The sequence below is a fragment of the Nyctibius grandis genome, chromosome 1 (assembly GCF_013368605.1).
Source record: "Nyctibius grandis isolate bNycGra1 chromosome 1, bNycGra1.pri, whole genome shotgun sequence".
NCBI lineage: Eukaryota > Metazoa > Chordata > Aves > Nyctibiiformes > Nyctibiidae > Nyctibius > Nyctibius grandis.
In genome coordinates, this window is record NC_090658.1 from 70,083,901 (window position 1) to 70,110,804 (window position 26,904).

Here is a 26,904-nt window from a genome sequence, read left to right on the forward strand (position 1 = left end):
TAGCTTATCTATTGGCTTGCATAATACCCAGCTTTCTAAGATGTCTTCCTTGTTCATAAGTACACACGTAGTCTTTTGGTGAGTGTTCTTAGTCTCCTCAAACTGATCAGAACATGTTCTCTGAAAGCACTTAAAACTGTCTGCTCTCTGGGGGGTTTAGTTAGGACTCAACAGAAAGCCATATGGTGAATGTTCTCTTCTTGGCAGAATTACTCATGCATGAAAACATGCAATCCCTTCCCCACAAATACTTTTGTATGCAATTCTTATATTTGTCTTTTGGCCAGTAAAAGTCAATCTATCATCTCACACATTTGCAGACAGCAGTCCAAAGGGACTTGTGTTTGGCCAGAGCACATTTATTAACACAAACAAATAATATTGATGGATAATTTGCAGTGTTTGAAGAGCTCTGCAAGTTATGCTTTTCCAGTAGATCCATTTGCCATTAATGGGCATGGCTACAGGAAACACGTGACTCTCAACGTGTGCCTATCAGCGAAAGGTAGGAGCCAAGAAGATGTTAAGTGTGGGAACGTAAAAGTAACAGTGCACTGCACTGGTGGAACAAAACAAAAAGTGTGAGGGAAAGAAAGGAAGAAGAAGAAACTGGAAGTTAAAATAGTATAGTCATGCAGACTGAAAAGAACTCACCATCATGGGATTAAAAGAGAAGAATTATGAAATAAATTACAGTGAGGTTTGGATGAGACTGAACTATAAAAGGATCCTGTTTGTGAAACACACAGGAATTACTGTGTCAGAATACACTGGGATCAACTGATTTAGTGCTAAAATGAGTAAAAAGAACCTTTTAGGCTAGTAGGGCTATTTGTATCCTCGTTATTCCCATTTGTTTGCATTCATTCTGAAATCACTAGCACCTTCTCCCAGTAAAATGTCATTTTATAGCCAGTGAGGTAAAAAAAGAATTGTAATAGACCTCACCAGCTTTAATGACAGACCAGCAGATGGAAAAAAAAAAAAACCCCTCTTCATCCATTTTATCTTGTTTTGCATAGCTGTTCCAGAAACATGTCCTTGCTTCTGTGCGATAGCAGCGACTTAACTGTCTAACATCCTGTCTCCGACCTCAACTTCTTGAGCAAAGTCGTTGAGGCATCTGTGACGAGCATACCCCGTCATCATGTGGTCTTTGCCCTAACTTCCTCAGCCACAGACATCTATTCAACATGGAAATGGCAGAGGCTGACTGAGCTAACTCTATCTTCATGGCCATGGAGAAAAGATTAGCAGCACTGTTGGTACCTGCTGGGTCTGCTGCTAGACTTCAAAAGGTGATGACATGTAAGCTAAACTCCAGAGCAATGCCTGAGCGGCAATGGGGAGTCATACAATACAAAAGAGCATTTTCAATATTTCTTAACAGTAAATACAAACATATTTACTTTCTCTTCCCTTTCCCAAAGTGTTTCTCTTGTTACATCGTTCTGCACTCACTGACTGGATGCAGCTAGCCATAAAAACAGAGCCTGGCTTGGTTTCTTGTGCAATTATTCTGTAGTTCAAAGGGGAATGGAAGTTTCTCTCTGTGTAATAAGGGACAGTGGCAGTAGGGAAGATAAGTTGCCTGGAGATTAAGTTGGAAAGCTTCATTTCCCCATTCCAGTAGGAACAGGAGGAAAACTTTTAGCTTAATTCTCAGTTTCTTGGCTTCTCATCATAGTCCGTCCATTAAAGCTATTTTAACCTGATGTTTTATGTGTGAATTTCCTCAGTTTTATTAAGAATTATCTTTAAAAAAAAATTTAAATTCATCTCCCTATGAAGGTGTATGAAAGCGAATGGGACAGACTTTTGTGGATACTGAGAAGTATATAATGGTGGATTTCAGAACATTAAAAAAATGGCTCTCAGACATAGACATACAAATCCCAAGGGCACGGGTAGAGTTGGAACATAGGTTCCATCTGCCTGCATTGGTTTAGAAGGAATTGTTTACTAAATGTAAAACAGGCTAGAATATAGTCTGTGACATGCTCAAAAGGAAGGAAAAAACCCACCTTTATGCACATTGCAGGAAAAAAAAGAGAGAAAAAGATTCATGATTGTGAATGAATTCTTGTGGTGCACAGTATTTTTCAAGTAGGGTTTGGCTCTGATCCCATAAAATAAGAATTGACAGTAAAATACGTGAGTAGTTTCTTCTAAAGTCCGTACTACACAGGAACAGCAGGCATTTCTCAAAGAGAAATGTCTTGTCCAATCTGGAGAGATTGCCACATTGCCATAAGCAAATACACAACATCAATATCACCTCAAAAAAAGTTTCACAGTTCCAAAATTGCAGTTCAGTCCTATATTTTCAACTCTGGCAAAATTAGCTTTGGAAGAAAAAAAAGGACTCTTCCCCCAGTTACAGTGCACTAATGAGAGGCTATGGTTCAAGTTGTGCCACTGTGCAGAAGCAAAAGCAAGCATCGACATTTTTTTTAAGCATAAGGGAATCCGTAAATAGCTTGCCTTGGCTGCTCCCCTGAGGCAGATACACCTCTACCTTTTCAAGGGACTGCCTGACACAAGGAGAAGGAGGTGACATTTACCTCATAGGTTCCCATAAATCAGTAGATCTTGCTGGTTCTTGGGTGAGTGGGAGGCACCTGTAGCTATCTGGTTCATAAGGTCCTCCTTCTAATGTTATTTCCCTTCTCATGAGGTATATCCCTAGGGAACAAGCCAACCTTCAAAAAGATTACAAGCTCCAACCCCCTTTAATGTTTCTGTAAGTAATCTGCAGCAACCCTAGCAATCATTTAACAATGAAACAGTTAAGTTACTCCTTGGTACCAGCAGCTCATGCTGGCTCATGGATGTTCACACAGAGGGCAGCTGCTCCACCTGTTCCAGTCATCCTCAAAAGGGGTGAAACCTTGCTTTTGAGTTGGGAGGAAAGGAAGAAAAAGAAAGGATGGAAAAATGGGAAGGATAGGGAAAATGGGAGGGATGGGGAAAAGGAAATATTCCATCTACAGTCCTGTGCCAACCAGAGTAACTGCACCGGGGACAGAGCAAGTAACTTCCCTGCTGCAAGAAGGGGAGAAAAGGGAACAGTAGAACAACAATCCCTACTGGGTGGAATTTGTATAAATTATTATTTCATAGACTTCTTAAGCATCTCCCATTCTTAACATGTGGGATGCTATTCACTAGGTGCCGTTGTGGGGAATAAGTCCAACAAGCTGGCTCACGTGGAGGGACAGTTCTGCTGGCACTCTTGCTTATTGGGCAAAAACAAGTGGAGTTTCCCTTGGCTGCCACTCAGTATTGTGGTCTTTCTCCCATGCTGGAACTCCGTGAGCCAGATGCAGATGGCAGGATCAGGCCACATTGTTCAGCCAGAGCTAGTAGAAAGAGTTCAGGGTGGGAGAGAGGCCACAGCACTGCAATTGCAAGAATTATGGTCTTACCTGTAGGAAAGCATGAAATAGGAATCAGTTTGGAGGAATCCCATGGCTGAAGCATGCAACTTGACTGCCCAACAAACAACTCCCATCATGACATGTCTTATGATGGATCTTTTTGTTCGGAGTTCCACATGTAACCCCTCATCTTGGCAGATCTTTCAGCAGAACTGAGAGAGAATGTGCCTTCCCATCCAGCCCACCCTCTCCTCTCTAGATCACACAAAGCGTTTTGAGTAGCGTTAGGATTTTATTTACTCCAGGCAAGGGCACAGTTCTCTCCAGCCCAAAGATCACCACACCAATGGGAGCTTTGATGAAGCCTGCGATTGAGGCCTGGGAATTCAGATGTGAGTTATTAAAAAACACAATACCAATCTCATATTATGATGATGATAACATGGTACCTTTTCCTTCCTTCTGACATCTCTTTCTTTGTACAATACATTTTCTGCTCTCGCTTGTAGCTGGGCAAGGATTGCCCCTTGCTGACGGATGCTGTACGATCTCTCTGACCCTTACTTCATTTCCTTTTTTGAAACCACATGTTTTTCCTTTCTTTGTGCAAGGGCTCCATGGACTCCACTCACTAGCTTCACAGTGCACTGCAATAAACATAAGACAAGCTGAGCCTGGCCAATATCTTTTTGTATACACAATGCATATGGTACATTAATTTTATTCTGCATCAGCCAAAAGGTGGCAAAAACTAATGGAATTAATCAGGATTTGCAGCAGTGAATTGACAGAAGTTGGACTGCTGAGGATATACTGCACAAAATAATGTCAAATAATTATGTCAGTTACTATTTTGTACTCGCTGTTATGTAATTCCATTCCTGAAATGGTGCAACACCACCACAATTGATCTCAATGAAATCTGTTACTAGGGCTTGTTCTGAAGTTGCTTTTGTTTTGTGGAGGTATAAATCCTTGTAGCTTCAGTGGGATTAAACTTTGATCATGCCTGTGTCAAAGGAGAGTGAAGTCATTGGGTCAAGATGCTGCAGCTGGTCTCAGAGGTATTGAATTTGGAAAACAGTAGAGTTATAAAAGACCAACTGATAGCAAAAGGCATTACATTAAGAATCAAGTATCTTTGGTGACCTGCTGCTTGGTATTCAGTTTAAATAGTGAAAGAGCCATCATCTGTAGCATACACAAGCTGTAAGTAGGCAAAGCAGAGGAAAATTTGGGTTGGGGAGTGCAAGCTTTTCAGAAAAGTGTGGGTTAGAGTTTATAAACCACAGTGATCTGAATGTACATCCCATACTACTGGGAACTCAAAAGGTGTGCAGCTGGACACTTGTCCAAACAGTGCAGACAAAAATGGGAGTAACCTTGGAAGCTTAACAGCATGCTCTTAATAACTATCTTTCTTTTGTGCTATCTCCTCAATATTCTTCTCTTGATAAAAGATAGTAAGCATTTATATTTACTTTATGTTCACATGCATGCTTAAGACTATAAACCACTGCTGAAGAAGGAAAGACTTCCAGCCCTCTATAAGGAGGAATCTGTAAGTCAACATTTTTCCAGCTCCAGAATTTACTTCCAAAGTTTTCAAAACCTAAAAATATAACTGACCTCAGGCAATCTCTGAGCCTTCCTCCAGTGAATTGTCATGTGGGTCATTTTGGTTTTCATATTACACTGGACCTCTCCTGTTAATATAATTGGCCTTCACGTGCACAAAGAGGTTCTGTTTTCCCTCTGTAGTGTTAAATGGCTTTTCCTAGTTGAGACTGACTCATTGTTAAAGCAGCTAAGTCTACAGCACTTGGAAAGAGCCATCAAGAAACAAAAATGGCCTCTTGAATTTCTTTCGAAGATGAAAGTCTTTGCTTGAAAACAAAACTGTAAAAACCATCACTACCACCTGAACTAATATATATTTGAGAAGGAAAATGCCAAACTACTGTACATTATTTTTATTCCTCTATTACTTCCCTTCCAAAACACACGATGCCAGGGAGAGCTATGTGCATGATACTGTGGGGGAGGCGATTTCCATTATGGCCAGACTGCGCCTAAGTTCTCCATGGTTGCTGGTAGCTGTTCCACCGCAGTTTGCAGCCCTCAGACACCACAATTCACAGCCAGCGTACTAAAATAAGCTGGACCTTGCCACAGCTTCAGCGTGCCCATGGCAGGGGATGTCAACTGCAGCAGCCCAGAGGCAAATATATCACTTGCTCTGCTTTCAGCTGGAGGGGTGGCAGAGGGATGGAGCAGACAGTTAGGTGTGGTGACCTCCAAAATTGCCCCGGCTTGAATAATCGGAGCTTGTGAGTCAGAGGCGGGAGAGATACAAAAGCAGGTCTCTTCTCCGCAGCCAGTGAGTCACAGGACCAGTGTTGCCAATCTCCTTCCTTCAGTGACAGTGCCACACTATTTGGTGTTTTATTTTAATCCTCAGTTTCTGGAGTCAAGTGATTATGTACATATACCATTTTGGGTTTTGGTTTTTCTTTTTTTTTTTAACTTAATGTTTTAGTTGCTTGCCTTCACCTTTGTGAAGGTAAGCTTCAAAACGTTGACGCATGCATGCTTTGAAGGCTCAGGTAGTACAAGGGAGATAAAGCAAAGCAGTTAGTATTTTAATCTTTTAACTACATGTGGGGTCTGGCTTAGGATTTTTGAACCTTTGATGTTAGCAGTGCTGCATAACACCGTAACAGAGCAAGTAAGAGAAGGATGTCATTCTACCTCAGGGCAGACCAAACAGGACATATTTCCTGAGGCAGAATTGCCCTTAGCGTCAAGGCTGTGTTTGTGGGGCACAACCGAGCTTGTGCCTCTTGTGAAATGGCAGACTTGGGAAATACTTCGAGTTTATTGTGCTGGGGAACACACCTTGTGGTGCAGAACATTTCCATTTTAAGTTGCACTTCCCTGGTGCTGTAACTGATCTTGCAACTCGTGCCTTCCTTAGATCCCCCAGCCCCTGTGAGAAAACCAGGCACGACATGTAGGGAACGGACTTACCGATGCTAGTGCACTCCATCGTGTGGTTGTTGGCTTCCAGCCCATCAGGGCATTTTTCAAGGCACTTTCCACTGTATAAGTAAAACCCACTTTTACACTTTGTGCAGAAGTTTCTCGTGAAGCAGGTTTCACAGTCAGCTTTACATTCTGAAATGCAAACAGCAGACAACAATGTTGTTGTTCTTTGCCATGAAACACCATGGGCTCTCTAACATATACCGGAATCACACAATTCTAGCAATGATGTCAAACCATATCTCCAAAGGAAGCAAATTGTATTTAGATCTTCGTTGTGGCCTGTACACATATTGAGGCCAGCCACAAGTGACCTTGGCGTGAGTGAGGATTTAATAAGAATGGCCTGATGCTGAACGGCCTCACAACGCTTGTCTTCATGAAGATCTGTGCAAATGGAAGACAGAGCACAGCACATCAGAATAACAATATACTGCTTCTGCCCTACACTGACGCAGCATGGGTACTAAATAACCTGACAGGGCACAGGTACCGGGCCAGTTCCATGCTATCTACCTCCATTCATCCAGCAGAAATAAAAATATGCCAGAATTTAGAATTTGCTTAAGACTGTTTTGCATCAACATACTTTTCTTTTTTTAAATGACTCCCTGATGTTCAATTAGATGTCCCGTAGTATTTAATGTATTCTCTATATGACTACCCAAATTGGCATTAGTGGTATATTTCCCAGTTCTCAGATATTTTTAAAATAAATACATAAAAATTTGTGTATGGCACAGCTCATGTCTGATATGCAAGGCCACACACTGCTAAAAAGTGAGCAAATACTTTACAGTGTCATGTTACTCTGTAAGACTTTACTCTGGGGTCAGTTCATTAAATAACTTTTATTGCCAGGTAAAAACTGGGAGAGTTGCTTGGCTGTCGCTCTTATATTTTTATATCACCTGCGGGATTAAAAACAGTGAATGCAACAACACAAAGAGGAGTGGGGAGGACTTTGCAATCTTTTCCAGTTCATTCATGGTTCAAAATACATAGTGGGGTCAAACTGTTGCCCGAGCGGTAAAGAATAGAGTTTGGGTTCTCTGTATCCCAGCCTGGAGGCAATATGAATCAGTAACTTCCCCCAAATCAGGCTGAAACCTGGCCAGCTGAACCCTGGCCAGCTGCTACAGGCATTTAGAGGACTACACTGAGTGTGAGACAAGCTATAAAGAGACCAGGGCAAACCATATCTCCAAAGAATGCCACCTGCCATCTTCTCTCCTTGTTGCAGGGGTCAGGTGGCTGAGGGCAGTGGGTTAAACGGCTCCAGCCACCAAGATTCAGCATCCCCTGGCCCCCCGCTCTTTCGAGCTGCCACCGCTCCCTCTTGCTGCCAGAGTGCAGTGCCTCGCACCCACTGGCGGTTCCCTGTCACATGGGGTGTAAAGGAGGAGACCATCACCTGGGTCCTAGGCGGGTCATTCATGCAGAGCCAGGATCCCTGAGCTTCAGGCCGTTTTGTGATCTTTCACCTTAACTTCTTCCTTGGGTTAATACTTACTGCACTACTATAAAAGAACTGAACAAATAAAGACACGACCTGTCCGTCTGCTTCTCTGTTGACTTGACTCCTAAGGGGACACAGCATTCAAGAGAGAACAAACAAATCCATGCGCTTCCCCTTTCCCCAGCACTTACTTGCACACTTATTAATGTCGGGATACCGAGTCCCATAGTATCCGCTGGGACACGAGGAAAGACATACTCCAATCTGTTTCATGCCAATCCTCTCCAGAACAAAAAAGAGCCTGGGCTTACATGACAGGCATCCGTTGTAGTCAGAACATGTAGCACACCCTCCTTGGCAACCCTGGCTCACGTTAGGATGCACTGAGAAGACAAGCATTAAAAAAAAAATGGTAAGAGAACAAGATATTCGACAAGACTATGAAATAATGGTTCCTCTGTACTTGGAAGGGTAGACCATCCACCTCTCTGGCAGCTCTTAAAGATTGCTTCATTTTTTCTTGTGTCTCTTATGACCTGATATCACATTCTGTGATTCTGTGTGATATTTCATTTCAGTGATTATTTCATCTGCATAAAAATGAGAAGTTCAGCTGATGTGCTCACATCTTCCAAAAATAGGTAACAGCACATTATATTTGAAATAGATTTTATGGAACAGCAGCATCCTAGAGAACAGTTATTTTTCTTTTAGTTATTTTCAGTGGCTTTTCTGCCTTGTATGCACTTGGCTCAGCAGATAAATACGTGTTCACTTATCTTTGCTTTTCCTAGCTGGATGATGAAAAATCAACCCAGTGTATAATTTCCTTCATTGACTAAATGCCATTTGATTGAGTTCTGCTGTGCAGGAATATGCCCTTGTAAGATCTGATGTTAATTTGCCTTAATAAAAAGACACAGGAGAACCATCCTTCTCACCCTCCTTCTTTCCCTGGAATGTTCTCTCTGGCGTGTTTTTAATCTCTAACAATTACAACCTGATGTTCAGACTTAACTGTGGCATTTACCCTGCTCCAGTCCCAGCATGGAGCATAGATAGGATTATATTTGCCTTTCAATTGAATTGTTCTAATTTTTCAGACAAGGAAAGGAAAACTTATTACACTCACTGCTTAAGACTACTCAGTTCTTCTTTAGGGACTTGGGGGTAGCAGAAAAGAGGATGCTATTGCAGACTATCTTTTCAGTAGCAGACATTAATCAGTGTATTATTTCTCAGTGGTAGAGAACAATATTTTGCATCTTCCTGTGCTTTAGAAATTCTTATCTACTTTTAATTCCTTCTTGGTTGCATTCTTAAATAGGAGTTGGATATGAAAAATAATTAAGCATCAAATAGCTCCAGACCTCTCTTTTTTGGCCTCCTCTTGTATGAAAAAAACAGGCATTTTTCTAAGTGTAAGCTTTCATCTCTCAACCTGAGACATCTGGTTATATTTCATATGCAAGAGAAATCCAGTTCTCATTTACATTTGTAAATCCTATTTGTAAATACTATTGGCTTCCTGTTCTGCCTTCTCCTTGGGTCAGTGATAATTTTATAAATATGCACATGCCATACTTTAATTGACTATTTTAGTTTTGATTTTTTTCTTATCTGCAGACACTGCTAAATAGCTTGCATACACAACAAACTTGCTTTTGTCAGCTCCCTTCTGTGGATCCCTTGGAGGCAGACCAGAAGCCCATGTGAATCCATGGCTTACAGGTTGAAAGCCACCACTCTCTGCTAGCTCAGGGAAGTTTGCCTGGTGGCAGGGAAGTTCAGGAATACCTCTGTACTTTGTTCACTTACACTTTTGGCAGAAAAAACATGGACCATGAATGGGAAAAGCACTCCTCTATGCTCTGAGGTTTTGATGACCAGTCCTGCAATCTGAGAAACCTCAAAGGGAGTTCAAGTTCACTTTTCCTCTTTCATTATTAGAATGAGGAATGAGGGTTGTTTCTCTCGGTAGGGCTGAACACGTAGGAGAAGAGCAAATTTTGTCCCTGCTGCAGACAAACAATTTCAATGAGAATATAAGAACCCAATTCTCTGTGCCCCCTGAGGCACTCACTTTGTAGAACTACCTGGAGGAAAGTGTTTTTACCACCAGGACGCACCAATACTATAAGAATAAATGGCATTCTGCATAATAAGAAGCTGTCACCCCAATTCAGTTATCAGACTTGCTTTCATTAGACTCTCAAAATACTGAGTGCTCGGTAAGTATAGCATATTTTTTTCTGAGAAGATTCCAAAGATACAGAGTATATTGATATTGAACTTAAGAGCCTGAAAAATTGGCTTTCTTTTTAAAGTTAAGTAAATGAAAATGTCCTTGTCTGTCTCTCCCCTGCCTTGTGGCTCTTATATGAAGCTACTTTCAAAGGCAGACACAGTAACGTGATGGAAGAAGCTGACATTATTTAAAAACTGTCTGTGACTTTCCTTCATTAAGTCTGACAGAGGGAAGAAAAAGCAGCTGAAGTACAAAATATTTGTCATCAAAGCTGCTATATAAAATATGGATGATCACTTCTGACGGGAAACATATTATGTGTGAGCACCTGTGACACGTCATTGTGAACAGATTCTCTTGACAGAGAAAACATTATGTGCAACTGCTCTGAGGTCAAGCTGTGTGTGTGAGCCCTTGAGACAGGCAATGCTTTATTAATGAAAGATGATAATTCTCTATAGCTAAGATCCATTACATGGCCAATTTCCATCTGCCCTTTAACTCTAGAGTATTAAGTATAAAATAAAATGTACTCCTAGCCATTTTCACAGTTTCTGCCTCCAATGAGGTGCATCCCAGATACCTCATACAAATAACACATGAAAAAAAGAAAGCCTGTAGTTACAAATGGAAAATCATGTTGTTAGTATTACAGAGCAAGGAATAAGTTAAAATATGTAAGTCAAGCTCCATTTAAAGGTTGATTTCATGCCATGTTATAACTCAATGTGTGAAGCAAAACAAGCTCCTGTTCTTGGAAATGCGTATAGCAAAAGTCTCGTTGAAAAGTCAAAACTGATATTTTAAATGAAGAAAGATATTTTTTTCTCTTAAAAGCTATTAAAGGGATCTTTTTTTGATTGTGTCCTGTTGTGCCTAGCATTTCTTTGAGCCCTGTATCTGTGTAATGGAACTATCTCTCATTGTGCTTGCTCTGAATGCTAGCTGAACCCCTGTTCTGGCTCAGGCAAGAAGCAAAGTAGAGACAGTGGAGTGCTCCAGAAATTGGTACTGTTCAAAAGCACAGCACTGGGCTTTGTCATTGAACCTGGGAGAAGATAGTGGGGGAAAAATATTTGTGTCTAGAAAATGAGATAGCATATTTGAATTAAGGCATTTCCAAGCTCCAGCTGGAGATCTCATTCTCCTTACCTCTCAGCCTCCTCCCTCTCTGGTTCAGATGCAGGTGCTTGCCTGATCCCTGCAATGCAGGGGCTGGTCCTTCCCCTCCTGAGGAGGCCAAGTGGGCTCAAAGGGATTCCAGAAGGAAACGGGGCAAACTCAGGCTCTGAAACATCTTTTTTGCCACAGGGAGGGAACTTAACACTGCTGGGTACAGAACTGGCCCTTACTACTACTCTCTCATTGCCACAAAGTGTTAGTGCCTGCAGATCTCAAGCACTTCAGCAACTGCACACCGTAACCATGAGGAAGCAACCAAAAGTTTTACTCCTTTTTTTCCCCCATATCAGACACTGTGAACTCAGAGTTTAAGTGATGTGCTGCAACAAGCTGGGAAGATGAACCCCATCTGGAGAAATCTGGCCACAGTACACCTGGTGTAAGCATTGCTTCAAATTTCTATACTTAGGTCAACAGTAGAAATGGGTAATTAAGTAATGAATATCCGCTTTAAGAAACGCTTTGAAGTCTAGAGGTGAAAAAGCACTGGGAGAGTGCAGACCACTCCTGTCAACCACAAGTTTTAGATGTGGTAAGTGTGGCAGAGAGAGGTCCAGTCTCTTGGCAGAGGGTCAAGTGCTGTGGCCTTGTGGGTTAGGCACTGGTTGCAGAACCAGGAGGTCTGGGCTTTAGCATTGCAAATAGGTCCAAGAAATGCTTTCACTTGTAACCACTTGGTCTTTGGTGCAACCTGCTCCATTTTAAAGACAAATAAAATAAAATAGAAAAAATTCTCCACAACCCTCAGAACTGACTTTGATGAGGATGAAGTATTCTATGCATAGGCTGTTAGGAGCAGTGTCTGCCATTAGAGATGACCCTACCAGACATTGAGCAGTCTGCCCTCTTCTATTCAAACACTCTTTGAGCGCAGTGAAATCCTAGAATCTCAAGAATGGAAACTACAGCACAGCAATGGGCAAAGCAAGTGGTGGGAGCACAGAGACCCACAGACAGGTTCTTCCCCATCTCTTACACAAGTGTCAGCCAGGCCTGCTGACTCATCAGGTACAAAGTATGTGCAGGCTCATGACTGGCTTTACATCCTGAATCGATCCCTCCATTTTTCTTTTTATAAAATCTAAATACTGGAGATCAGAGAAGACACTAAGTTAATCTTGAACTATTCTCTTCCCCTGCCTGGCTTTAAGCCCTTTTTGGCTTGGAGGCCTTTTTTTTGTGCAAGCTGTTTGTCCAGATATTAGTTTTAAGCCTCATTAGCAAATGAAATCACTGGAGATTTTCCTTTCTCAGAATATTTTCCAAATGCCTGCTCTGGAAACAATGAGTTGTGGTCTCTCTGTTAAAAATAGAAAGTTAGGAACAAGAAGCTGAATTTAAATCTGAACTTTCAATGATGAGACAATAGGAGATTTTGATGGCATACAGCTAATAAATTCTAAAACCTTTGCAAAGAAATTTTTCTATCATCAGTTTTACTTTATATACAGATTAAAATTTATGTGACCAAAAAAAGAAAATAAGAAAATTCAGGAGGAATCCAGGTGGGTGTATGTTCTGACAGCCAGGGGAAAGGCTTGGGGTAGAAGAATATTCTTTGCCCATTTGCTGCAGCTGAGGTACACTGTCTCATCACCAATCTTCAACAACAAGTTGACCATTTAGATGCTTACTCTTGAAATGGATGTGCTAGACAAATGAAATCCATCCCTGCTACAGAGCTGCTGCTACTCCAGGTTTCTCGGGCTTGTGTGTTCTCACTGGAAATATCTTCAGAGCAGAGCTGCTCTGGAATTCGGCCTCCCCAGTTGGGCTGCCCCTCACCACGAGACCCAGGCCCTGCCTCGGCTTTACCCACCGTGCGGCACCAGCACAGGCACTAGCCCTTGTGCTGGGGGGGAATTGGGATGGAATATCCCGTGGGTTCTTGTGTCGGTTGATCACTCCGTGCATTCAGTGACGTTCATTTCTCTCTTTCTCCCCTAGTGTGAAGCAGCTGCCTGTGGCAGTGGCCTGAAAACAATACTTCATGTAAAGCAGAGCAACTCTTAATCATGCAGACTGTCCTTCAGGCAAACGCAAACAGCATTTGGCAGTGGGCTCTTCTAATGAGAAAGTCATTAAGGAATTCAGTTTGCAAACCACAGCGTATTTCCTCAGACTCTTTCTTGGACAGCATTTCTCTGTGTGGGAATGCATTAGAAGGGGAACAGACAATGGTGGGGCAAAAACACTGAACCAACATGTAGGCAACATGCAGTGTGGAGCAAGGAGAAAGCCCAGGAGTGGTGGGACAGCACTGGGAGAGCAAGAACACATGGGCTTGATAAGTTTGTATTATCATTGCTAAAATAGATTGCCAGCCTGGGCCAAGAGGAAACCTGAGCTCAATCTTGCAGGCTAAGCTCTGCTTGATCACTTGGCCCTAAACCATCTACAGGGAGGCAAGGGACTTGATGTGTCGTGATGGGGCAGCAACTGGGCTCTGCAGGGAAGACAGACCCATACATGACAATTGCTACATTGGATTTGCCATAAGTTTTCTGGGATGCAACCAAACCAGTGGTGATAGCTGAGGAATGTAGACTCTCCCATCCAGCCTCCCCTGGATCTACAGGAATCTGAGGTGGCCTTGAAAGGAGAGGCAGCTGCGAAAGCAGCAAAGAGGAAAAATCAGTTTGTAAGTCAGCTGTTAAAGGCTTAACATCTTCTGTTTCTCTTTGTGATTTGTGCTTCACAAATACTTTAAGATTTCTTTCTAAGAGGATGGTAACTCCTCAAGAGATTTGCCTGTCTTCAATTTTACTTCAGAGCATTGCTGCCTTCTATGGTATAAAACACATAACAGAGAAGATCCTCAAGTGTCCTCCTGTGTTTTGAAGGAAAATGATTCCATAAGGACTGAAAAAAAATTTCCTCAAACATCTGCCTGGCTTGACAGAATATTTTTCTCCTCAAGAGGCACTTCCCATCTGAGGGAAAAGAAACCAACCTATTTTGCTCACCAAGTGTCAACAGTTCTAAAGAGCAATGGAAACATGAGTATGGGACTGTCCCGCAGTCTCAGGGAGTATCCATAACCATTTTGTAGTGGTGTGTACGAGCAAGGAGGCCCTCACCGAATGGCCAAGATCTCACTGGGGAATGCCTCATCATTATTAAACACATGTCTGGCAAAGTGATCCTGAAAATTAAGTATACTGGCTGCCAGAACACATTTCCCCTGAATTTGGTTTGAAAGAGCATCAACAGGCTGAAAAATCTCACCAGGGGTGCAGAGTTTTATGCAGTCTCCTAGCATCTTCAGCACAACAGAAATCAGCCACAGCAACCACAAATGGCTCCTTCTCATTCCAGAGAGTTTTGTAAATAAACTGAAAAATTCTTTTCACGGAGAGAGAAGGGAAATGGACTTCTTCCCACGTACTACGGAGCACCACCAAAATTCAGGGATCCAAGAAGTTTAACCAGTATAGGAACCAAAGAGAATCCCTGAGGCAAGTTGCCTTAAGCACCCTGGCAGTGATGGTAAAGGTAGGACCAGGTCACGCAATACCTTCGCACATCAAGTTCTGAATACTATAAGCAACTGCAGATCTTACTTTTAGAGTCAGCTGTGCTTGTTTCCAAATACAAGACTATACATTATGAATCTTCTCTAAAAATGGAAGACTGAATTGCATTATCTCCTCCTTATTGCCTAGATAAGAAGACCTGTTATAGAGGGAAAGTATGGTATCTATAGAGAGTAGTAACCTGATAGTTGTATAATGTAATAGTTGTATAACAAACCTGTCATGACACTTGTCACTCAGGTACTTGCAAATAAAGCATCTGTGTCGAGATGAAAAAAGGAGGCATGAGTTTTGGAAAGAGTTTATATTTGATGCGCATATATTTAGACAGTATTTTAATTAATCCTGCAAGATGCTGTCATGAAGATCTCCAGTTGATTTTACACTGTTGGTATGCACACAGAATTCTAAAAACAAAGTTGTCAGTATCACTGTGACTCCCATGACTCCCCAGTCTCTTCCCTACAAGAGACGCATACTTCTATCAAGCAAAAAATCACAGCTGTATATTGCACACGCTCATTCTTTGAAATGTGCAATCTTTCTACTTGATTTTCTGCTTGATGCTGGCGTTCCATCTATTGTTTGTGTTTTGTTTCTAAGAAAGCTCATTGGTGTTCAGGTTGTCCTGGTGGCAGCAAAGCCTGTCTCCCCCGTTTGCTTCTCCTGTTTTATTCCTTTAACATACTGGAGACTTTTATTGTTGCGTATTACACAGATGCTTGTGTACTTCCAAGCTGTATAAGGATCACTCAGCTCATACTGTCAACATTACACAACTACAGTAGCATTTGCAAGTTTCTCATTTCCCACAGGGTCTTTTGAGACCGGAGTTTTTCTCTCAAAGTTTTGTTTCAGAAACCACAGAAAGAACAGCAGGATGTAACAGATTTTACTTTCCATGCTGGGGACTAGGGAGAATGGTTTAGACAGCAAAAGCCTGTAATCCCATATCGAAGCTATGATTCTCTACTACCATGTTTACAGCGTTAAAAAATTAATAAGCCAGACAGCAAGCCAGCCCACTGCCTTGGCATTGATCAGATGTGCCTTTGGTCAATTACTTAATATCCTCTCAATTTCATATATTTTCCTAAATGGAACTGATCAAAAGTTTGTACTGAGTGAAATATTTTTTTCTGTGTAACGATTAAATTCATCCCATACTGAAGCTAACTAAAAGCCCCAAAGTATGTTGCTTGCAGTGGAACTGTACTGGACTGATGCCTGCAAACATTGAAGCAGAATCTGTCTCTTTAAATTCAAGTCTCACATCAAGATTTGAACCCAGAGTATAGATACTAAGGAGTATCACAGTGCTGGAAGGTCTCTAAAAATTGTTTTCTACAGTTTGTGACAAGGTGAAACTGTGATCTCAAATTTTCCTAAAAGAGAAAGCGTAAATTCTCCAGGCTGGACGGACCATCCATCTGTCAGTGACAGAAAATACTGTCCAAAATTCCAAGTTTAAATTAACGATTAAAATACTAGCTCTAGTGCCTTCTTCTCAGCTGTAGTGCTGTATAGTGATGCATATGCTATCAACACTCAGCAAATGATGACCCAACTATTTTCACTTTTCCCTCATGCCACTGAGACCCATACCAGTCTAAAAAAAAGAAGTCAAAGGTTTCTGAGTGTAAAGCGTGAACAGTATGATATGAAACCGAATTCAACTCTGATGGAAAACAGACAAGAGACTTCGTCACCAGTCAGCTCGGACTCAATGACGGAAGTCCTGGCCCACCAAAGTCAAGGGCAAAACTCCCGCAAAGAGATGAGGGTGAGGATTTCACTAATTTGTTAATTGATGTTAGGGTAGTCCATGGCTCAGAGTACAGTTATCTGATTTTTAGAGGGCAGTGTGATTGGATGGCCTGTTCTGATTGGGATTAAGTAATAGAATGGGTGAGATTTAAGTAGATGTCTGATTCCTGAGAAACTGACTCAGTTCAACAGCTCCGCGTGCCTGGCTCTTTTTGTGAAGTAACTATGAATGGCACGTAGTTAGGGCTTGTTTCATCACCCCTTCTGTGCACTGCCCTCCCTTTGAAGTCTGAGCCCTCCCCTCCCAACTGGCTTCGCTGCCTCACACACTGACCCACATGAAAGAAATTTAGCGCTCACACCAAGCATCATTCCCTTCCCCAAAACCTTAATACATCTAACATCACTGCAGTGATATACAGCAGGCAGTTTACAGTTGAGCTAAAGCCATGCTAGGAAGTATTTGAGCTGAATTATTGGGGTGCTGGTGATGAAATCAAGGCTATCATCCATTTTGTGCTTAAGCAGGGATACAGTTTGTTTTTTATGTAGTGGTGTACTGCTGCTTCTCCAAGGATTGGCATGCCAATCCACTCAGTCGATTGCAAGAGAAAAAGAATTAAAATTGCTTGGTTTTTGTTTTTTGGGGTTTTTTTTATGTAACATCTGTAAAAGCATGTTCTTTATTCCAAAACCAATTAACAGGATAATGCTGACACATCAAATTTTCCAGACAGTTACATTAATTGAAAGCTTATGCACAGACTGTATTTGAAAATAGAAGCTGCAGACTGCGCGGGGTTGTTAGTGGCTGTTGTAGCCAGTGGTTGCACAGACTGGGCGAGCTCTGGGCAGCCGCGCAGGTAGAAGGCAGGCAGCGCCATTACAACCTCTGCAGCCAATAAGATAATCACAGCTTTCACTCTGAAGCTGGGTTGCCTGCATCAATCCTATTGGGTGCGTTAGTGGCACAAAGAGGTCTGGACAGAGGCCAAAATGCCCTGTTGTCCCCTTGCTGCCCCCTTCAGCATAGAAGACACCCCCCGTGGCTGCTGGGTCAGTGCAGGATGAAGCCAGGTCCCCCATACCCACCTTCACCCGTGCTCTTCCTGCAAAGAGAAGCCCCATGGCCACCACCTGCCTTGCAACCTAAAGCTGAAAGCTGCCAGGCTGCTCCAGCCTCTTGAGGATGCCCTGGAGGGGATGTGCAGCAACCAGGAAATCAGTTTAATTGCTTAAAGGACTCTGAATATTTTGCTCTGCTCTGATGTCTGCCCCCGAAGATCACACTTACAGGGGTTGATGGGAATGCTATTTCACAAGGATTTTCAAAAGTAGGATTAATGTAAAATTTCCATTAAATGCAAAAATTATGAAATATGCCACAAAAGATTAAAAGGTAATCTGTTTCACTTTGTTGGGAATGTTTGGTTTCAGTTTAACCTTTTAGAGCATTCATATTACAGAAAATAATTCAAAATTAAGCACTCAAGGTGAGAAAAATAGTTCAGATTGAGATCTCGAAAAATCAGTTCCAGAAGATATTAAGGTTTTTTTTTAGTATTATGCAAAATACTTCTTTTTTATTCTGAAATAAAATTCAGTGAAAGCTTTTTTACAGAATATTTCTATTTTTACAGAGTGACATGTTCTAATGGAATTTTGTTCTGTTCAAGTGCCTTTACTTTGAAACAATAATAATAATGACAAAGTAAAGGTGGTAAGGAATGGTAAGATGTAACATTTTAAAAGAAAAAGGAAATTCTAAAGTTTAAAAAAAAATAAACTGAGGCCACCTATTGACAATACTAGGTAAAGAAAAACAAACAAAGTTATATAATTATATATAAACCCAAGAATTAAATATCTAGGAAATTTAGGGTTAGTGTTATGAGTGTTATTAAATATTCTATGGTAAAAACTGTAAAGTCAAAGGTTTTGAAACCATTTTAGTGGTTTTCTCCAACTGCAAAAAAAATATGAAAAAAAAAAGCCTTATGTATCTTTAAAACCAGTTTAACCTAAACTGAAGACAAAAACATTTGGCAAGATTAATGTTTAATCTATGAATTATAACTTTTAGGGATGACTGGGTTTTATTTGTCTGATATATTATTTAATATTGCTGATGCACATCAAATGTGATATCTGACGCTTTTTATGCCCAATTGAACAAGTGGTCTTGAAAACATACTTTTGCTAAATATACTTTTGCTGAAGTATTTCACCACTAACAATGGTAGGAGTCACATAATTTATGCTGAATCACAGCAGCATCCTGAGGCCACATGTTTAACCTTACGCTGCACATGCAAGTACAAATTTGTGAGACACCTCTTCCTACCCAACGTGCTGCACAACAAATGATCCACTTGCTGTTTCGTGGCCTGAGAGCGCTGCTTTTTCAGGTGTCAGATGCCTTAGCCAGCTTGCAAAATATCCTTGGCACTTTGCAGCAGTGCTCCATTGAAAAACATTTTTCTAATAACTACAGTGATGAGGAAAAGAGGACTGTTCAGTTCTGTTTTGTCACGCTGTAAAATAATTAAGCTGATGCAGAATAAATGATAGAAATAGACCCGTTACTGCAAATAGAACTGTCTAATATAAGTTATACCAACAATTAGTTAGGTTTCGGTGAAAACCAAACATCCCCATGATATTAGAAAAACATGAAATCACAGCAGTTATTTTTAAAGCATCCAATACAATGAATATTTGGCAGCTCGACTGGTGGCTAGTGGCTTGCGGCACCGCGTTGGGCTGCCATGAGACAGGGCTTGGATATGAGATGACCGCAACAACACCACTCCAAATGCTGGGCTGCTGCAGCAAAAATTGTGATAAAAAATTACACTGGCAGATGCCAAAAAGGGCTAAGTGAAAGGAAAGGTTGAACTGTGCCCTAGTATGGAAATATCCTTCTTAACTGGCTCCTCGACCTCATGGAGTTGCACGAAGCAAGTCAAGCAATTTGCTTTCACACAGAGGTAACAGTTTCCCACAAGTACATTCCCCCAGTGACAGCAAGCAAAATCGTACGTATAGGGGATTCTGTCCTGGGGTAGAGTGATGGACCCAGTGATCAACCTGTAATCTGTAGACCGCCAGAGGTCTGCATAATGTTAGAAATCAGGAAAAATTATTGCTATGTATCAGTTCCCCACTGCCAAAGCAAACATATACACAGTCCAGTAGAGATAAAAAGGAAACAAACAGCGCGGAAGAAAATAAAAGCAGTAAGTGAACTTTCAACATCTAGTTACTTTGTCTTCCCCTATATTTGAAACCCCCCTAAGAGCACCACTGAGTTACGTGCTTTTGGAGAAAGCCAAGGGTTCTTGGATTTGAAGGTTGGTGAAGTTGCCTGCTTATGGTCCCCTCCTAGCATTGAAAAGTAAAAGTATTAGCATCCACATTTTCCAACTCACGGCCTCCAGTGAGACAACTAATCTCCTGCTTCATTCCTATGTACATAACTTGATTTTCAGAGTGCCTGTGGAAGATGCAGATGGTCAGAGGTCTGAAAATGCAACTGTTTATTTAGGAATCCAATCAAATGATTGCTGCTTTGCTTCTAGAGCCAAACTTAAAAGGTTTGGCCTTGTCATCTTTGGGCTTCAATTTCTTCACCTGCAAAGGAGAAATGATACCTATCTCTTAGGAGTATTGAGGTGTTTAATTCATGATTGTTTACAATATGTCCTCAGCTTTGGCTGAAATTCCTGGCTTCATTGGACACACAAGCCTTCACGTGCGATTCTGTTCCTGGCACTGCATTAAACCTTGCTTTACACGGGATTCTCTCATATACATCAGATTGTTATGAACACAACTACTAAGTCATGGGTGCACGTGTGGTAACAATTTATTTTAGTCACTCTCACAACCTTTCCATGCACAGATTTCAAAGGCGGACTGAGACAAGTTGAGAAGCCAGTTCTTTTAACTTTCTGATTTCTGCTCTGTGACTGAAGAGATTAGATTATTGGAAAACATGCTATTAGCACTGGCTTGCTGCCAAAGGGTCTGCTATGCATTCTGCAAGGGGTGCTGTACTCGCTGTAAATTAAGGAAAAGCGCTGGGTAAGTTACTCCAGCGAGGAATGTTCCCTTTGGGAATTGTCCACAGCAAATGAGAGCTGTGGTTGGTGAGCAAAGAGCAACAGGGAGAAGAAAAATAACAAAAAAGGTCAGAAATTTCAGGGAAATAAAAGGCCCTTTTTCTCCTTTATACTGAGCACGAAGTTAATAAGCTTTAATGTTTGTTGATCCCTTTTATGCTACTTTCTGCATACCCACACCCAATTGAAAAAAAAAAACGAACAATTAGTGTTTAAGCCCATGTTTCAATTCCTACCCATTTGAAAAAGCACATCAGCATATGGTTACCTTCACACATGTGTTACAGACCCCTTGACTTCAATTAAACTTAAATACCTGATTGAAATTAAGGACACATTCTTGAATAGCGGCTCTTGTGCTTGGAGCAGACACATATCTTCCTGAAGTAGGCAAAAGCCTAACTCTTAACATACTAACTTTGAAAATAATGCCTTAAGGTTCTCAGCTGTTAACTAATTCAAAGTTTACACTGTTTTTCATTTTTTAACTTTTCAATGTTTTTAGGTAATTTTGTAGTAGAGAAAATAAAATATCAAATATTTTCAACATAATGACTATGTTTTCGTGGTGTTCCAGAGCAAAACCATTATTCTTTTCTCCTTTTTTAGAAGATTTAAAAAATAAATTATCTTCCTTAATTCTGCAGAGAAAAACATAGCTATGCGAATTCAAAAGGCTTATGAAAGGCTTCTGGTACTACTTTAATTTATTAACTTTTTAAAATTAATGTTCATGCACTTTAAATCACTGCCATTATATCTGGGAGTAAGATTCCTACAGTGCTTGGAGTTAGCGGCCCTGTTTCTTTGTGTCTCAGCAGGAGACCCAACACAGACGATAATTTCATTGCTTTTTTAATATAAAGATTTTCAACTTTGAGATGATTAAATAATTTTATAAGGGGCTACTAAACTATATCCTGATAGGAAGGAAAACAGATTGCTTTGGTTTCAGTAAGAATAAGACTGGTGTCCTATAAAAGGAGAGACTCAAAGCCCTGTCATCAATTCCTAAAGTATCTTTTTCAGCTTAAATCTGCTGTTTACTATGTAATACTTTCCATACCAACATCATATGTAACACTCCATATGGAAAAAAGCCAGTACAACAAAGGTGTTCTCACAGAAAATTAGAAAGAGGTGTTCAAAGGGAAGCCAAGTGAAAAGGAGACCAAACGATCAGGGAAAATGATTGCAAAGATTTCCACAGACATGTGAAAAAGAGAATAAATATAATTATTGCAAACTGTATTGTGATTTCAACCATCCTTAAAAAACCCCAAGAACAAAATATAATCAAATAGCAACAGCAGCAGTAACAGTAAGACTCCAAATATATGTGCAGTTCTCTAGGACCTTTCACCTTGTGGTCCTCAAGGCATTTTATAGCAATCAAGTAAGATGCAGCTCCATGTGATGTAAGTGCGTGGATTAGGGGTCATATTACCTTTCTCTTAGGTGACTGCAGCAGCTCTTTAACAACACATGTTTGGAGAAGAAAGGGGATGCACAGCCGGTTTGATAACTGCTATAACCAGTATGAACTGAGACATTTGGGGAACCTCTAGGGCTGAAATTGTGGCTCTTACCAGCAAATCCAGCATGATTGCTATAGGCCTTATTCCACTTTATAGTGCAAGGAGGAGGTCTAGCTGTCCCAATGCCCATGCTGAAGGAATAGTTCAGTACTAGGGATTCAGAAGGGTCAGTGTATCACCTCGCTGCTGTTTTCTTCCTCTGAAGATCTCTAAGCTTTGAAATGTCTTGATGCTACATAATGCCTGAGAGCTGCTGGTGCCAGGTGGGGCACAGCCACAAGGAAAAGTGGCACTGGGATGTTTCCGTGGTCTTCACTTCCACCAAGAACACAGTTGCTTGGTCACAACATAGGAAGAGCACAGTGGTAGACCCTTCTCCCATTCTTCTGTTATGACTTTATAAGCAAAGAACAGCTCCATGGAAGTTTAACACCAAAAGAGCTACACTGGCATAGAACAGGACTGAGATCAGATACATTAAAGTCTCAGTCATGGCTGTTCTTAGAGATAAAAAAGCATAGTACAAACTGCATCTAGCTTAGTGGAGCATTTTCTCCAAAACCAGCCTTGCCTGAAACACACTCTACAACAGCACCTCTTTCTCTAGGTGGAAAAAAAGTCAGTCTGTAATTGTTACCCCATAAATATCTGATGCTATAAAGTTATCTGCTACTGGGAGTGAAGGTACAATGGATCAATGATTCAAAATGGGCATCAGTGAGTCTCAACTGCATTATCCAAGACAAATTTCAGAAAGCCTTGGTAGTTAAACCACTGTGACAGTCTCAGGGGAGGCGATATAATATCAATCGTATGTATGCTTCAAATAAGAGGTCAGACATCTTTCTAAAAGCATGTTGTAGTTTAACCATAAATTATTGTGCCTGAGAAAGAAACCGTTGAGCAGGTCCTACAGTTTTGCTAGGCACCTTCAAACATCCCTCGCCACTGTACCCCTGGCTAGGTGCTGCACGTGTTGGCAAGCCAGCCATTTGTTAGCATTTTACCTTAAGATAGCACCAGCAATATCATAATTTTCTTACTCACAGTGGGTTGTATTATGATCATCAATCTGGTTCTGATGACATAAAAAAAAGAGAATGAAATAATTGTGGATAAAAGCAAATAAAAATGCCATATTTTTATATAGGGTGATGATCCAATATTTTCTTTGTGATTTGAAGACTACTTGCTTCACAGGAGTTTTCAGAAATAAAATAAACTTCAGTTTCCTTAAAACAAACTCCACATTGTTGCCTTATGAACAAAATTGGATTTTTATGTCTCATAAGGTTTCAATGTAGCATATCTTCTGGATGAGGCATCAGTGTAAGCAAACAAATGGTAGGAGACTTGTTGATTTTACCATGATATATTTGTGCAGGGTAGAGAAGGAAAGAATCTCAAGAAAGTATCCTTTTGATTTCACATAATTTTCTCTTGCTGTGTCTTAGCCACTTGTCTAATGCAGTTTAACATTCATATGAAATTACTGGCAAAACAAAAGAAAATTAACAGTACTTTTTCATTTTTTAAAGCTAAACATATATCTAAAATTCTTCAATCATATGGTCTCTTCCTTTGTTTGTTTATTCTTTATATCAGAGAAAATTAAGAAAGCACTAGTAAATTAGTATTTTAAAGGGGATGTAAAGATGGAATGTTTTTTCATATAAAAAAAAGAGTGAAATGATGGAATACTTCTCTTTCAAAAAGCAGAAATAATAACAAGCCAAGTTATTCACTGCTCCTGTCTTTTCTGAACTACAGTGTATATTCCACTTTGTTTCTTCAAACTAACATCTCAGAGGAGTGTTTAAGGTGCTGTCTTATACAGACCTTGGAGAAACCATTACCTTAAATAGCATATTCCCTCAGCCAGTATGGCTGTGAGCAAAAGAAAAATTACCTTTATTATTATAGCCTCTCTTTTAACACTTTTATTTCATCCTTGTTGTGCTGTGGCTCCTGCTCTGAAAGCTTAGAGCTGGATCCTCCCTCTCACTGACCCTGGGGTATGCATTCACGTCTGGCCTAAGGGGCTGTAAAGTGCTTTTATTCTCACTCAGCAGTTTCACACTCAAAATTGCAGGTGCTTGTGCTGTAACTGATCACACGGCAATGGAATAGCAAATTTTGAGAAACAATTGTTTTCATCGTGATCATTACATATTAAGGTAAGTGGGAATAGCCCACAGCATCACAGACTTGAGGGGAAATGATATCCCAGGAATCGCCCTGAAATTGTGTATAGTGAAAATGTCTGCTGCCCTTGAACATTCAAGCATAGGTCTGGAGTAGGAGTTAAGAGCTCTGGAGGTTCAGTTCCCTTTCAACTACATTTTAGCACCTCTGAATTTAAAAATTAAAGTGCCTGCACTTAAGGACCCATGCTGGGATTCATCTCCCCTTGTTGTAGGCACTGAAGATTTGGACATCCATGATTGTTCAGATGGACTGAGCCTTAGAAGTGTCTATTTGTCTCCAACGACTACAAAGTCTGGTGTCCCCAAGCCCAGAGGACTAGCTCATGGTGTTTATGCTTTCAATGCCTGCAGTCAAGGGAGATGGGTAAATTATTTATTTGAGTCAGATGTCACTGTACTGCAAAAAACAACAGAGCCCTGCCAAATTATCCAGTGGAAGATTTGTTCCTCGGGGTAAAGAGGTCTGACCACCTGGACTTCAGCAAGATTTGCAAGTAAGTGGTCTGTGTGTCTTAAAATGAGATCACTGGTGTTGGCTGGTCTTAGAAGATAACTTATCTGCCTCCTTTTCACTTTTTGAAAAATTATGACAATGCCCCCTTGCAAACCTGTCAACAGGATTAATGTGAAAAATGAACTGATATTTGTACAGGTTTTGAAAGGTGCATTCTTGCTGCTGCTTCTTAATGTTATTAAGGTGAATACAGTCACTTAGGGGAGTTTCGTGCAGAACGACTCCAGTTGCTCTCAGCTATCCAAGCACACTAGCTTAGAACCACTCCTTACTAGTGTTCCTCTTCCTTGAAGAGACCATCTAGTCTGCCCCTCTGTAGCTTTTCTGGAGCATGAGCATCTCTTCTGCCTGACTTCCTGAAGCTCCCATATACGCACACATGGAGGTACAGAAGAAAATAAATCACCTTATATCCTACCTGACATTCATCATCCTTGCCACTGTCAAGCAGCTCAAGACAGCTCCCTTGCTCTCTCCTCTTGCTGGCTACTGGCTCTAGAGATGGAAGAGTGTTGTCACCTGGAAGCCTATGAACAAGTTCAAAAAGACCAAGGCCTAAAGAAGACTTCATGGCTTTCTGTCTCCTGCTTTAGGATACGAACAATGTGTGGTGCAAGGCCAGACCCAGCCTGTAGCAGTCACGGTCTGGCAGACAGCTACTGACTTCAGCCAAATGTCAGAGATGGCCCTGCCTCAGCAGCACCTCAAAAAAGGCACTGCATGCACTGGAGTCAGACACATCGCTGCCTATGTTTCGATTCCATCCCATGCTTGGGAATCGGTGATAGCAATGTTTACTTCATTTGTGCTCGGTACTAGACTACAGTGCAGAGGGGAAGCTGGAGCAGACATTACCCTCCCCTTTACTCTTCACACCAGCCCAACTTCTGAACTAGTAAGAAGGCTGTTAAGAACTTTTTTTGCCACCTCCCTTTCTCTTTAACTTGCTGAGGCCTACTTCAGGTGATCATAAACATTCTCTCTTCCCCTTTTATTTCTCTGGGCAACCCTCAGTACCAAACTTTACCGTAGCAAGTTTCATCCTTCTTTCCTGCTGTGACAATGAAGCCAGCAACTCCATAAGTCACCGTGATCAGTGATGGGAGTACCCAACAAGTCAGCATGTTCCTGCTTAGCAGCTCACACCCAACTCCCCTCGTTGCCCAGCTTGCTTTTATTTATTTCTTCAGTAAAGGTCTAAACTCACATACAGAAAATGGTGACTCTAAGTTTGAGAAGTCAGATGTGGCTATGAAACTAAAATGAGAGGATGAACAACACAGATAACTCCTAGAGACTATCTAGACATTTTCTTTAAGGTAGGGGACAAGGAAGTAAAAGAGGGCTGCCAGTTTCAAAAAAAAGAAATGATGCCTTACATACATTATTTCTGAGTACCAGACATACCACCCTAGGAAAGCATCACGAGTGGCCTAGATAAGCCCCAGGCCTTTTTGCTTGCAGGACCTAACCAGTGCAATGTGGACACTGGAGCCAAGCCTTGGGATCCATTTTTTACCCCTTCTGTATTGGAAGCAGCACACTCTGCTCACTGCAAACTGACAATATATAATGTAATTAAAATGTAAAGAATCAGTATCACCAACCTTTGTTGGGATAGAAAATTCTGCTGTAGTATGCACATGCATAGGTGTATACCTGCTGTTCACTGTGTTCCTAGAGTATCATGGGTTTTTTCAGCAAAGAAATTGTCTAGAGTGTAGGTGCACTTCTACATCTTGATTCATCTCAGTTTGTTGTAAATGCGGCCTTTTTTATTCTCAAAATTGAGTCCACTGGAAAATGGCTTCTGTCAGCGTTACTTCTTAAGCGTCTCATTGTCGGCCCAAGAGCACTGTCAGAGTTCATCCCTTCTCTGCTACTAATACCACACTGCACGGTGA

General features: G+C 41.1%; 1 protein-coding gene across 3 annotated transcripts in view; it reads right to left on the minus strand.

The window, feature by feature from the left end:
• RSPO3 (R-spondin 3) overlaps positions 1-26,904 on the minus strand; it is a 63,287-nt gene that overhangs the window by 18,955 nt on the left and 17,428 nt on the right. For 2 of the 3 annotated variants that reach the window (XM_068407148.1, XM_068407168.1), the window contains exons 2-4: positions 8,076-8,267; positions 6,411-6,557; positions 3,830-4,027 (exon numbers count right to left, since the gene is read on the minus strand). In XM_068407148.1, the coding sequence (XP_068263249.1) occupies positions 3,830-4,027; positions 6,411-6,557; positions 8,076-8,267 (537 nt within the window). Of the gene's footprint in view, positions 1-3,829; positions 4,028-6,410; positions 6,558-8,075; positions 8,268-25,418; positions 25,466-26,904 lie in introns of those variants that run through there. The other variant, XM_068407157.1, reaches the window with a different exon arrangement.